Source organism: Andrographis paniculata, unplaced genomic scaffold, assembly GCF_009805555.1.
Source record: "Andrographis paniculata isolate CXL003 unplaced genomic scaffold, ASM980555v1 Contig30END, whole genome shotgun sequence".
In the NCBI taxonomy this organism is placed as follows: domain Eukaryota; kingdom Viridiplantae; phylum Streptophyta; class Magnoliopsida; order Lamiales; family Acanthaceae; genus Andrographis; species Andrographis paniculata.
In genome coordinates, this window is record NW_026137563.1 from 2,045,604 (window position 1) to 2,060,858 (window position 15,255).

At 31.1% G+C, this 15,255-nt stretch overlaps 1 protein-coding gene across 3 annotated transcripts; it reads right to left on the reverse strand.

The window, feature by feature from the left end:
* Nucleotides 1-7,969: 7,969 nt before the first annotated feature.
* LOC127246669 (filament-like plant protein 4) lies at nucleotides 7,970-14,321 on the reverse strand. Of its 3 annotated transcripts, XM_051268173.1 has the most exons (7): nucleotides 14,029-14,321; nucleotides 12,517-12,636; nucleotides 12,175-12,394; nucleotides 10,735-12,101; nucleotides 9,704-10,638; nucleotides 9,138-9,183; nucleotides 7,970-8,905 (listed from the first exon to the last, which is right to left on the reverse strand). In XM_051268173.1, the coding sequence occupies exons 2-7, from the start codon at nucleotides 12,628-12,630 to the stop codon at nucleotides 8,483-8,485; spliced, it is 3,105 nt and encodes a 1,034-aa protein (XP_051124130.1). In that variant the 5' UTR covers nucleotides 12,631-12,636; nucleotides 14,029-14,321; the 3' UTR covers nucleotides 7,970-8,482. The 3 variants fall into 3 exon arrangements, with proteins under 3 accessions (XP_051124130.1, XP_051124128.1, XP_051124129.1); XM_051268171.1 differs by having other exon boundaries at nucleotides 9,704-12,101; XM_051268172.1 differs by lacking the exon at nucleotides 14,029-14,321 and adding an exon at nucleotides 13,534-13,610 and having other exon boundaries at nucleotides 9,704-12,101.
* Between the last annotated feature and the right edge of the window lie 934 nt (nucleotides 14,322-15,255).

Consider the following 15,255-nt stretch of genomic DNA (forward strand, 5'->3'; position numbering starts at 1 on the left):
GGCCAACAGTGACGCACAGCATCACATGTATACAATTAATTCATGTCGGACAGTACAAAATTAAAATTCTGATTAATTTGATTTGATTCGATTATCAATTGATTGAAAATTAAGCATGAGATTTTACAAGGATGTGCGTGTTTAGGACATCTGCAGCAGCAAAATATTTGGTACAACTAAAAATTTCTCGTAAATAAAAATAAAATAAAATAAAATAAAATAATGATTTTATTATTATGATGTTGGTTAGGTTCATTGAATTTTTAATCTAATTAAATTAATTAATTGGTTCTTCTACGAAAAATATTTAGAGGTACGGCTGCAGAGTGGTGTTAACACATAAATTAATTAATACTTTTAATTGAAATGCGTAATTAGTCAAAAATATCCGACAATTAGGATTTATTGTGCCAATAGAAATCTGACTGTTTTTCGCCTAAATTGTGAATTATTAATTTAGGTGATAAAATTCCAAACAACCTAAACCTATAATCAAAAGGCTAAATAATTTTAGAAAAAGAAATCCATTTATGTATTTTTTATGGTAAATTTCAAATGTATTGTGTTTATTGTTGCTGTTGTTTAAACTATTATATGTTATACGTTCTTCGACTAGTATGACTTATCTTGTGTGACCTAATTTACAAGCTATTAAGTTCGGTCGAAAATTTACCCTATAAAACGCACTAATGACTGTGGATTCTCACATTAAAAAAAAAAAAAAAAACCTGAACCAGAGGAGACAACCATGCATCATGAAGACAATCTTACTCTTAGCTTGACTGGGAGTATGTTGGAGTCGTTACCACGTTATAACAATCAGTTAATCTGTGTTGGTAAAATAAAGAAGAACTTGGATAGAGAATATATTGGATCAATTTGTTTGGTGTCTTGAATGGTATAAATCAGATGTTTGGTTTAATTAAAGACTCTTGAATTGAATTACACGGACATTAGTTTTAATAGCAATCTGGGTCAATAAATTAAGTATATTATTTTCTTATTTTTGCACTTGTTCGTCTATTGATTAGTGCACATACACACACTTCTGTTTAAACAACGAAACAACCCGTGTTGTAAAAATCATATTTACGTCGATACGTTTCATAACTCCAGCCGCTAGTAGTTCTAACTTGAATGTATTATTAATACCAAAATTTTCATTGATTTTATTTTCCTAAACACAAATTATAAAATTATTTCAAAAAAATAATGAAAAACAACTAAAAAAAAGTTATCAGTATTAGCATTAAAAGTAAACATAGTAGAAAATCGAAACAAAGAAATATATAAAAACTTAAAATATAAGATAAAATACTTAAAAATGAACACATCCATATATCTATTGGAAACTTCTATATATATATATATATATATTTAATGAATAAGTGAATAATGAACAGAATATAAATATTATTTTTATTGCCAATTGATAAAGCAGTGTTTTTTTTCCACATTTCGTGGTTTTGGGTGAGTAAGCGTAAAAAGAACTGTTTCGATTAGCTACATCATTAATAATTTGTTACATTATGAGATATATATATATATATATATTTGTGTGTATAGTCAAACAAATATTTATTAGACTTATGACACCTAAATAGCATTAAGAACTTTCAAAGTAAGAACATATAATTAGAGATATTATATATGAATTAGGCACGTATTACGTATGATTAAGGGCACAACTTAATTTAAATTAAATAATACTAATAGCCATGCTACGTGATAATAGTACCTTGAAAGTACGTATTACGTATCATTAATATTTATTACTCTCTTTGGCCCATAACAAAGTATTATTCATTTCATTTTTTTAGTAAATATACTATCTACCTAATATTACAAATACCTTACAATTTCCAATATATTACACAAATACCATTACATTTATATTACACAATACTAATAAGGTCATTTAGTCATTTCTACTTTATTCCTACTATATCTCAATATAATACTAATATTTCTAAAATTATGTACAAAAAACAAATGAATACATAGTTATGGGACAGAGGGAAAGTATTGTTGATTGTAAAATAATACTACCTCCGTCCCACATTGGGTGTCTTGGTCACTAGACATGAGAATTTAGGGTAATTATAATTAGTAAATAATTAAGAATGTATTAATGAAAATAATTAACATATAATGCAGATTAATATTAAAACAACAACATGGATATGGTAAGTGGGACGGAGAAAGTAACATTTTATATGTGATAGGAAGTATGTAATAATATATTAACTGAAAATACCTTGAAAGTATAATGAATATATTTTAAATTATAATAGTTGGATATTAATAATCTTATGTGACTAATACTACTAAATAAAGTAGGCTATCAAAATAATAATAAAGTAGTATTACGTGTACATAAATTAATTAATTAACTAGAAGCAGTATTAATTAATTGTCACAACTACCTAGCTCTACACTACCACTACACCCAATATATTTCTTTATTTAATTTGATAAGCTCTGTGTCAAATACTTAATAAATCTTGATTATACATATGTAAAAAATTATAAATTAAAAATTAAAAATAGAAACACAGACAGAGGCAAGGCGCAGATGTACAAAAGAGGACAACAATTGGTCACATGAGCATATAGTACCAAACATGTCCTCAGATCTCAATAGATCTCTTTATTTATTTATTATTATTTTTTTATAATTATTTATTTTCATTTGTGGGGGCCAAACACCCCCTCGTAGTTACTACAGTTTGATTTTCAGTTAAATAAAATATTAAAAAAAACGGAAAAAAAATATTAATATATATGTATTTATGAGAATGGTCACGGTATTAATATATATCTAAGAAAATGAAGTAATATAACAACAATAATTTAAAAATATAAGTAAAAACGGCATTATTAAAAAAAATAATGATTGTGTAAAAAATGCATATTTTAAAATAATTTTTAAATTATATTTCTAATAAATAAAAAATCTGAGTAACTAATAATTTAAAATATCAAAAATTAGATAACAGTTGAATTTTCACGTTATAAAAAAATAATAATAATAAAAAAATTGTAAAAATTACAAGGGCATGTGTTTTCACTATTTCCATTTGTAGAGGATAAAGAAATTAGACCCTAATAATAATAATAGTCTCCCAAAAAAAACAAAAAATAGAAAGGTCAAAGAAAATAATTGAAGGATGAGAAGTCGCTAATATTTGATATCAACCAAAATTTGTCTTCAAGTTTTAAAAAATGCGACTTAAGTATGTAAGTACCGTCGAAATGGGTTAAGCCTGTCCGGTTGGCCCGCCCTGCCTTATTTTTAAGGAGGGTTGGATTATAATTTTTTAAGTCCGTTAAAATACGGATTAAATGAGCCAACCCGCATGAGTCGTGGGTTGAGGGTGGGTTAGCCCGCAGTAGGGCGGCTTAGCCAGCAGGTCAAGTAAATATAATAATTACTACTCATTCATCTAACTAAATGTATTTTTTTATCATTTTCACTGTCATATTAAAAAATTATAATAAAACTAATCAAATATTAATATAAGAATGTATTTTAATTTTTTATAAATGACAAGCATATCATTATAAATAATTTAAACGAATAAAATAAAATTTATATTATCATTAGCTTAAATAAATTATTAATATTTTCTACACATTATTTTTCTTCTCTAACTATGTTATTCATAACATTGTTATTTGTTTCGATTTTTCATCATTTGTTTTGTTCGTCTTCCATTTTATTATTTCATAATTTTACAAATTTATAAAATTAATTATGATTTATTTTTAAAATAAAGTATTTCTTATTATTAAATTTTTTAAATACACTAATTAATACTCCCTCCGTCCCACATAATTTGTCCATATTTTATATTTTCGACGGTCCCACATACTTGTCATTTCTATTTTTGAAAATATAATTATGCACTTTAATTGCATTTTAAATTTTAAATTTTAATTAAACTATTTACTTATTTTAATGTTAATCTATAATTATTTTTACTAAATAATAATTATTTTTACTAATACACTTCTTAATTACTTACTAATTATACTTTACAAAAATTATCTTGTGTCTACAGTAATACACCCATATTACATGGGACGGAGGGAGTAATATTTAAAATTGAGAATTTTTATATTTGTTATTTATTCTAAAATATTTATTATTTAAATTCTACACTAAAATTATTTTTAACTATTTTTAAATATTAATTACAAAAATATTTATAAAATTAATATTTTTTTAATATTTTTAAAAAGTCCGTAATCTAGCCCGCTTAGCTCGCCACCCGCCGATGAGTTGAGTTGGACTGATGAAATTTTGATCCGCCTCGCCGCGGATTAACCCGCAAACAACCCGCTTATTTGCATGTTATGGTGAATTATGGACCAATTCGCCCCGTTACCCTGTATTTTGACAGGTCTAATATATACTTAGGGTGTGTTTGTTTGGGTGATTGGATTGGATTTACACTATTTATCCAATTTTTTCCCCCCAAAACTTCAAATCAAACACCTATTTTTAATTTTTTATATTATACTAAAAATCAATTTTAAATTCAAAACATCACATCAATACCAATTTATATCACATTATACAACTATTCAAATTCAAATTTTTTACTATTTAAATCTCAACTCAAAATCCAATTTCCCGGACAAACAACCCTAAATTTACTCACGGATTTCAAAATCGCTTTTCAACTGCTTCGATCCCAAAAAAAGCATCATGCCGTGCCCCCACCTATAATAATTTCAATACATCCTATTTTTGTTTTTATTTTTATTTTTCTATATATATATTATTTATTTATTTTATATACGAGAGCTATCAATGAAAAATTTACAAAGTGTAGACTCTCCAACTAAATGCAATAGTTTACAAACTAAGTTAGAGAAAGTTTTCATAAGCAAGTTTTGAGTGACAAATTTTACATGATTCTTTATAACAATTATAAGTTATTATTATTTTTTTTTATACTTTTCTTTTGTCATCTAATTTTATGTTAAAAATATATAAAAATATGTTTTAGTGAGAATATGTAATATTTTATAATTTTATTTTTATTATAAAAAAAAGTATAAGTAGTATAATGTTTTTTCAATAAAGAAAAAGATAAGAACATATTTTTGACAGTAAAAAAGAAAAAAGAAATAATATAAATTTGGATAACAATTAAAGTGTGTGTTTGGATGGAGGTTTGAGAATGATTTTTATTTTTTTATAATTTTTAAAAATATATATATATTAATATTATATGAAAACTTAATTTTACATTTAAAGCAACATATTAATAATATTTATTTATATCACATCAAATTATTATTCAAATTCAAAATTTTTTATTACTAAAAATCCAAACGAAACACAATGTATAAATCTTTGCACCCCACAAATACTTTAGTCAAAAATATAAAACGCAAACATAAAATAAATAAGCTCGAACCAACCAATGATTACTTCGAACTATAAAAATATAAATACGTTTGTTTGGGGGATTGGATTTAATTTTCGCTATTCATCCCATTTTTTTCCCTCCAAAAAATATCAAATCAAACACATATTTTTTATTTTTTATATTATACTAAAAAATCAATTTTACATTCAAAACATCGCATCACACATATTTATATCACATCATACAACTATTCAAATTCAAAATTTGTACTATTCAAATTCCAATTCAAAATCCAAACCCCCAGACAAACACAATACTCTTAAAAATCAAATCCAGTGCAAGTAAACAAAATGCATTTTAACACATCTCTTCAAATGTTCCTCATTAGCAATAAAAACTAATATCAAAGTAATTGTGTAATTAAAGTTTCTCATAATAAAATAATCTACATTGAAATATTTTTTATTATTTTTTTAAAAAGTTAGATATTGGGTTAATTTCCTATCTTAACATAACTAATAAATAAATCCTAGTCAGATCACATGCAATACATACATATATATATATATATATGAGTGACCCCCCTCAAAATATGACATCCATGTGCTTCAAATTATTTGACAAGAACCCTAACCATATAAATACATATATATTTATTAATTAAGTTATATATATATATATATATCCTTCCAGACTTAAATTAATAAAACAAAGCACAACTTAAATAGTTATTGGCTAATAATATTACTGATAAATAATAATTATAGTTTCATGCAGCCATTATAATTCTTGGCAAGAAATGAAATGAAATTAAAGAAAATTAAATTTGATTGAATCACATGTTGATGTCTAACCTGAAATTTTCCAAACCTAACTGTCAGTAGTGATGGATGTTTCGATTTCGATAACTTTCTCTATTTGGGCACATGAACAAACAGTTGCAAGAATATATAATTGCACAATCAACGCATGGATTAATTAAATTCAATCAGATTTTCATTGCAATTTTTGAGCAATCCAATCTAACTTTAAATTATTATTATTATAATTCGTCACGGAAACTGAAAATTGTACACTGTGCATCACTGTGTGTACTTTGTGGACGTTAGAATAAAAGTGCTGGAGGGAGTATTAGTATAGCAGTCAATAATATAAATATATATGTAATTATCATTGGCAATTGGCAGTTACATCCATGAAAATAAATAATATTATATGATAAAATTAAATCAACAGTTCACTCATTCATTACTACTACAACTATTCCAATATTGTATGGATTTAATTTATTTTTTATTTTTTAAATAATGATAAAAGTGGAGAGGAATAAAAGCTGTGAGGAAAAAATCAGAGTAATAATAAATAATTACAGTTGGGAAGATTGATGGAACAATAGAACAATGGAGCCACCCAATGCTGGAAGTTGAAGCTGCCTGTAGGCCTGACATGTTGGAATTCAATTATACTTAATTTCAAGAAACAAATTATATTCTAAAATTAGGTGAAATATTTTTATTTTATTTTATTTTATTTCCTATATTTTTTTTTTTTAAAAAAATTATTTTTTATTTTATTATTATTATTATTATTTTTGTGGATATTGCAAGCGACTCTGCGCACACCTCTCCAACTAATATCTTCCATGTTTCTTTATTATAATTATTAATTTTCTATTTTATTTATTTATTTATATTTGTTAGAAGAAGTGTAAGAAATAAATAATATTTTTGTGCATCACGAAAGATTGTGTCTGATGTGTTGAGTTGTTGCATTGCATGAGTTGGGCGCTTGGCATGTCACGTGTCAATGTTACTATTACTATTACACGACACCCCAACATCTTATTTAATTTTCTTAATTCTTGTTAATTGTAACACATACATATTCCTAAATTTCTTGAACTACATTGATGGTGTGAAAATGGCATATATATATATTTATAATTTTATATATATATATATATATTTCCTTATTGTAGTATGGGTTTATCGACCGACAGAATTGGTTGTCTGTATGTGTATGTGTATGTGGAGATTTATCAATTTTTGACGTGGTAATGAATTAATTACTTTCGATCGATTAGGACAAAATCCATAAAAGTAGGGTTCGTTTAATTGGGCCTAAAGTGTGTTTAGAAAGTGGGCTTTAATGAAAGGAGGCCCACAAAGCAACACAAATGACCCAATAATTAGAGGGTCCGGGAGTCGTTAAGGCGGTACGGTACGGTTCTGTACAGTGCGTCCAGTAAAATCCATCATCAATCATTTAATTAAATATATTTCTTTTTAGTAAATAAAAAATAAAAAACATTGATTGGTGGAGGATGCGCGTCACGTGAATACTCAGCCTTTACCTGCTGATTAGAAATGATGCAAGCAGTGGGCACATGGGCCACTGGTCACGTGGCTTCCACACGGTAAGTACATTGCTGCTGCCTATTTTAATTTGTGTATTTGAATGTAAGAAAATTTATTTTTTAAATATAATAAGTTCAGTGGGTGCCATGCCAAGAACCATCAATGGGTGCCATGCCAAGAATCATCAATGGGTGCCATTCTTTGTGGAGAATGGTGGATGAATGAAATGTCCAATTTGGTTGTTCATTAGTAGACAAGAACTTGTGCAGAACTCCCCCACTAAAAATATCAAACATTTCTTACAATAAACACATACGAGAGAAACAGAGCAATAACACAGTAGAAAGTACACTATGGATGTAAACCCTAACATCCATCAAAAGAGGGCAAAAAAAAAAAAGTGACAAATACTCCTGCTGATCAAGAAAATGGATTTTGAATCAAAACACTTCAGCAGGCATTTTATTTCTGGGATGAGACTTAAAACATGTAGAAGATAGAATCTTTGGCTTCTATGCAATATGCATACCTCTGTTTCTATACTCGGGAAATCGAATTCTGCGGTAGCTGGTTCTGTTTCGACTATGCCGGCTGTGGTCGAAAACTTCAAAATTTAATACTACAAAGGTGTAAACAAGGATTGGCCATGAAAAGGATATTCACCTTTATTTACAGAGAAGGCACAGTGGCTTGATCAGGATATGATGCACTTTGCACTTGGACACGGGCACCGGCACGGCGCTAGTGATCATACTTAGCTTTTGAAGAAAAGAATCTGCTGAATCCGCGAATATGTTTCTCCGGTGTAGGGGTGGATGATACAGACGAGGAGACTGACTTTGAGGGGCGGTGATATGGTGATCTTGGCAAGTCGGGTTCGGAGTCAGATGGACTAAATGTGGGGTTGGGTACATGTGAGGGGGATTCTAAGCCAATCCTGTGTGAATGAGATGGAGTTGCAGCATACACTTCCGGATCGATCTCATGCAGCTTCATGTCTTTTACTATTGATCCATCATCGAGGAAGGCTTCCACTTTTCTACTCCTTTGAAAATCAGGGGAAGTGGCATTGTCTGTTTGGGGACGAAGAGCTTTCAATTGCTTCCCAAGAACGTATATGGTTTCTTGACACTCGGCCAGTTTTTCAGCAGCAGCCGCCAACTCCTGATACAGAGATGAAAATAAACACAAAGAAAAAGGGATTATTTAAAAATGGAATTCCACAGGTGTGTGCAACCAAAAACTTGCATGAATTGGACATTACCTGTAGCATACAAATTATAGTTCAACAAATCTACTTCTGGGTCATGTTCATTAAACATATTATACAGCCATAAAATGGTAGCATCATGCAAGGCTATAAATGGACGAAGGAAGAACATTTCACGAGACTGACCTGATGAGTCTTGCTATCAGCATCAGTAGCTGCAGCGCTCTTAATCCTGATTCGGGATATCAAGAACAGTTGTTAGTTGGTAATTGTACGTACTTTTAATCAAATATATAGCATTTCACTAAACTAAAAATAGTATAATATCAGAACATTTCACTAACAAGTAGAAAATATTGCCTGAAAGGAGATTTTAACATAAGATGTTAAAAAGGCAGCAAGATGCAGAGTGAAATTTCAGCCAGATTTTCAAACTCTGCTGTGCTTGAATGTGAAATTCATCAGGCTGATTCTACAGACTAGTTAACTAGTTAACTAATTAAGAGAGCTAAAGTTTTTGTATAGAAATTCATTAATACAGCCAAAGGTAAACAGAATACTAAAACAGAAATTGATTGGGGATTCTTGTTCCACATTGCTAGTTCTAAAGAATATGTGACCAGGTTGAATTATCCTAGAGAAACATTTTAGAATTGGATCAAGTGTTTTTATCGAGACGGGCTAGAACTAATCTATTCAGCCAAATCCAAGATCAATATGCCTGTTAAGTGTTAAGCCATAAAAAGTATTACCTGTCCAATTGCTCCTGAAGATCTGTGCATCTGTTGAATGAATTTTGATGACTTCTTCTCTCCTCCTGCAGCTCATTTTCAAGACTCTCGATTTTCCCTTTGTGTAAATTTACTTCAGTCCGTAACTTCTCTTCCCGTTCTTCAAGAGATTTATATGATTCCGCCATGCATTTGAGCTGTGTCTCAGCCAAGCTGTTGGACTTCTGAGCAGAAGCTAACTGAGATTTAAGCACAGTGAGCAGCTGCTCTGTTTCCAACAATTGGGTCTTTGTGGTTTCCAGATTTTCTGTGCATTTAAGAAGTTCATCTTCCAGGTTATTCTTTTCCCTTTTCAACTCTTCAAATTCTTCCAATGAACATCTCCATGCAGAACTGGACTTTTCAGAGGTCGGGACAAGATTTGCATCAATCTGAACATCAGGATCAGATGCAGAATCAGAAAAGCGGGCACAACCATTAGGATATTTCTCTCCTGATGTACCCTCAACATCCTTGTTCTCTGGTAGAACAATCTTATCTATATAATCAGAACTGCTAGTTTCCACTTCAGCATTCCTAAATCCCAAGACATGGAACTGCAGCTCACTAGCTATGCTTAGCACGTGTGACACGTTGAGAAGAAAATCATTTAGATCAATGTCACAATCCATGGCATTGCTATATTTTGCTGAAAATATAGAGAGATTCTTATTTAGTCCTTTCCCATCAGGACTTTTTCCCAGAACAGCCTTTGCCTCTTTTCCAAGAATCAGTATGAAGTTGCAGATCTGAGAAATAGCAACTTTCATTTCTGGACTGATTGCTTGCAAGGTCTTCACACACGAGTTATCATCTATCTCCCTCAGGGCAGTTATCTCATCATTTCTGCCAGAATGATGACCAGTCTCAACAAAATTATTATTCAGCGCATGCTGATGTAAAGCATCATGTGTATCCTGCATAATACGTCGAATATCCTCCATAAGTTTTTCCATATCTTTCTCATTAGAAATTGAATCAAGCACGAATGACACATTTGACTGAAGTCTCACAAAGAGGGATGGATCGGCATGAAGTTGAGGACTTGCAACAACCTTGTCTTCCTTGGAAGATACTTTAGTTTCCACAGAATTTTGCTCGCCAGATGGTTGCTCTCTGATGAAAGTAGCCTCAGCCGAAACACCACTTTTCCCATCTTCGCAAATCAGATTTTCTGTACTGCCTGGAATTGTTCCATTTGATATATCTGATTGAGACGCCAACTTCTCCATCTCAAGAAAGTCATCCATTAGGTTCAAATTATTAGAATTTTCCCACTTCTCAGAAATATCAACATTCTTTTCCTTCTTATTGCGTGAGTCCTCAGAGATTAATCCAGTGGACCATGAACCAGTACCGCTTGCATTATCATCATTTCCATCTTCTGACATAGAGGTGCAACTTGGAGCATTAATAGCTTTACTACATAAACTTTCACTTCCGGGGTGCATATCTGATTTTGGAAGACGTCTACTACCACCACTTACTTGCAGCTGTGCTTCTAATGCTTGAAGCTTGCTGACAACCTGACCACAGAAGCCTCTAGAATCTTGAAGTTCACTGTTACGATTTGCCAATGCTTCCTTCAGCATCTTTGTTTCTTCTTCCATCGCCAGCAAGCGTTCCGTGAGTAACTCGTTCTCCTTAACATACTTTTGTGTTTCATTAAGTGAAAATTCAGGCTGTGGGGACGAGGGCGCAGTAGAAATCTTCACTGGAGACCTCCTCACATGATGTTCTCCATACTCTCGCCCAAAGTTTTCAACTTCAAGTTTCATTTGAGCAAGTGCAGCTGGACCAGGTAATCTCTTTCGAACAAGACCTCGTAACCTTTGGCACTCTGCTTCAAGCTTGGTAATTTTCTTCACTGCTTCAATGTGCTGCTTGTTTGCCACCTCTGCAGATCGCATGCTCATGTTTTTTTCTTCATTTCGAATTTCGACCTCCATCTTAGCAACATGGACTTCATATCTGAGTGAATTTATCTCTTTTTCACACGATTCAATATTGGCTTTCAGACGTTCGATCTCTGCCTCAGCTTGCGATTTTTCTTCACTGAGCTGGATCAGCATGTTAGATCGTTCGTGCAAAGATTTTGACAATGTGGAATTTTCTGCTGCAGATCTGCGTAGCTCACGCTCTAAATTTGCAATATTTGCTTCCAGATTTAGCTTCATCTTGTCGAACAGCTTTGTTTTGTTGAGAACAACTTCGTGCAATTGTTTATCATACTCGTCTTTCAAACTTCGTATCTGTCTCATGCATTCTTTTAGAGCACCATCCAAATGAGACGCCTTGTCCTCGGCAGTCAGTTTTAGAAGAGTGACAGATTCCAGATGATTTTTAAGTGCAGCAGCTTCTGCCTCAGCTTTTTCCCACCCTGCACAAGAATTTAGTTGCAATTAAATTCCAGATATTTACCTTCATGAGGCAAAGAGAATAGTATATGAAACCTGAGACAGCTTCTTCAGCAACTTTGGCATGCTGTTTCACAAGGTTTTCTTTGTTGGTCATTTCCAGGTTGGCTTCTGATAGCTTTTCATTCAACTCGTTCACCTTGTCTTCTAATTCTACCACTTGTTCTTCATAGGAGTTCACTTGATTCTCCAATCCAGTAAGATGCATGTACGACTCCATAGATATTTGAACATACTTTGGCTTCTCTTGTTTCACCTGATAAGAACAAGACAGCATATGAAGAAGATACAATGAGACAAGGTATGAAGTAAACAATCTTATGGTTCCTATGCATATATACAGTCAAATATAAGACAATCATGGCAATATTGTCAAACCTTGTCAACTTGAGTAGCACTCGTGTCTGAACCATCTGTTAAAGCGTTCGATGCAATAACAGCTGCTTTCTTATCAGAGGATTTTTTCTTCCACGGCCAACTCTTCATATCCATTATAGGCTGTTGATGTAAGCAAGATGTTTAAAAAGTAGTAAAGCAATGTATTAATGGAAACAGCATCAATTAGCATCAAAATGCATCAGCTCATCCATCAGCATAAACACATTATAAGACAGCCCATCACATACTCTTGGGGGAAAAAGAACCCAAAAAACAAAACGAAAGGATATAATTTTTACAATGCTGACGCTACTTTAGCATTCCACAAGACCACAACCAAGAGAAAGCATCTAAAGAAAAATAAATAAATATATATATATATTATACATATAATAATATATTTCTTTCAATTTATGATTTGTAAGAAGAGAGAAACAAAAATTCATCCAAAAATTTCCAAAAATTTTAATTTATAATATATCAAGGAGAACCTTGGAGGGTCAGATGTTGCACTACAAAGATGATTATTTATTGATGGCATGAAACCTGATATTATTGAAATGAGGAGAAAGAAAAGGAAAGGCCACCAGAAACAGTAGACAAGCATGAATATGACATTTCCATAATCTAGCTGGTTTAGAAAAGTAAAAGGGGTAAGCTATGAAATCCAGCTACTGCACTGTAGAAATTTGATTACATTCCCAAAACCATGAAAGATTATTTGGATGAATTGGATTACATATCCAGTGTAAAATCATAATCACTATACATTTTAACCAGCAATGATCACAACAAGACACAAATATGTTAACATATATTGCAGTCACAAGCCTCTCTAAATATGCGGAATGGTTTAGAATCCAATGCCCTCAAAAATAACAGAACTCAAAACAGAGTAAATCCGTATTCCCAAACCTAAAAACAGAAAGATAATAAACAAATAAAACTAGAGTGCTGATGCATATAAGCACCCAAAAATGGATTCAACCAAATAGCTAATAAAATCCTTGGATTTACTTTGCTTTAGAAACCTGGAGGAAACATAGACTAGCAATCAACAGCTTCTACATGAATTATCGATGTAGAGGGAATCAAATGTGGAAATCCTTGTCGTCGTTATTAATAAATTTAAAAAAAAAAAAAAAAAAAAAAAAAAAAAAAAAGGAAACGAGAATCCCCCCAGAATACAAAATTCCGGAGGAAAGTGCGCAATGAAAAGTGTGAACAAAACAAAGAAGTTACAAACCGACAGAAACAAACACACAGAAAAAGCACCGCAGGCTCCAAAGTATAAAGCATAGAAGCGTAAACTGCGTTTTTTTTCTTAATATATATACATATATATAAATCGAAATCAGCGTATTTCTTCGGGGACAAGGAAACCAGCACGAAACTCCTCAATCCGCCGCTAACAACTCCGTTAACTCCAAAAAGAAACGAAACCAAATGCTCGAGAACAGCGATCGCACCACACAAACATACAAGTATCTCAAATCAGAACACAACGCTTACCAGCAGCAATGCCGTAAATCCGTGATTCAGCGACAGAAATTAGCCCCTGGATTCTCAAATTCGATTGTATTTGTGAAATCCGCCGATTAATCTGGAAATGGCGGAGCAGAGCGAGCAAGCGCGGGGAAAGGCGAAAGTGCTGCTTATCTATCTGCTTTGGGTGCCACTCAAAAGGCAAGAAGACTCTTGAACACCAAAAACATCGGTCCTCTAAAATTTGGAGAATCCAATATTCGGAAAATTAAAAATAAAAATAAAATAAAATATATTTAGTGTGTAAATAACTGCAATTAGTACTGAGTAATTTACAGAAGATTTGGGTATTAGTATTATTGTTAGGAGGTGGTAATAGTAGCCTGTTTGTAATAAATGCAAGAGGTGGGTGAGGTGAAATGACCAAAATACCATCGGCGCATGCAACATAGGTAAGTGAGTGAGTGGCGGATGACGTGGACTGACTCTGCTCTGCGGTGGGGACCACCGTAACATTGAAATGTAAATCCACCTCATACACTGCCTGCGGTTTTCGGTGCACTGCACCCCTTGAACTTGACTTCTTTATATATGTGATATTTTTAGTATAATGCAAAACTATTTATTTATTTTTAATATATATTACAATATTATAGTCATATTTTATCTATAATATTATAAATGTATTTTATTTGAAATTTCAATTATCAATATATTTTTATAGAAATTCAAAATTAATAAAGAATAAAATGCTCCATCCGTCATGCAAATGTGTATTATTTTGACCGAGTATAATTTTTAATAAAATTGAATGATAAAGGAGAATATTTTTGAAAAATATAGTAATATTTTATAAATTAGTAATTTTGATATTCTCGTCTTTTATATTTTTTTGTTAAAATTAATATTTTTGATCAAAATGAATAAAAATAGTAAAATAAGTATTTTAAATTTGGACGGAGTAAGAGTAAGTATATATTAATGGTCATTCAAGCTGTGTTTGTTTAGGAGGTTTTATATAAATTTTTTTAGGCATGAAACAAAAAAATATATATCAAATTAATTATTTGTTTTGATTTTCTATATTATAGTAAAATAAGTTTACATTACTACTGTATATCAATATTTATTTATATCATATTACTCAACTTTAAAATTTAAAACTCAAACCTCAAACAAACATGGAATTATTTCTATCTATAAATGTGAGAGGATTTAATATTCACAATGATTCAATAAAGAAAAATAAAAAGG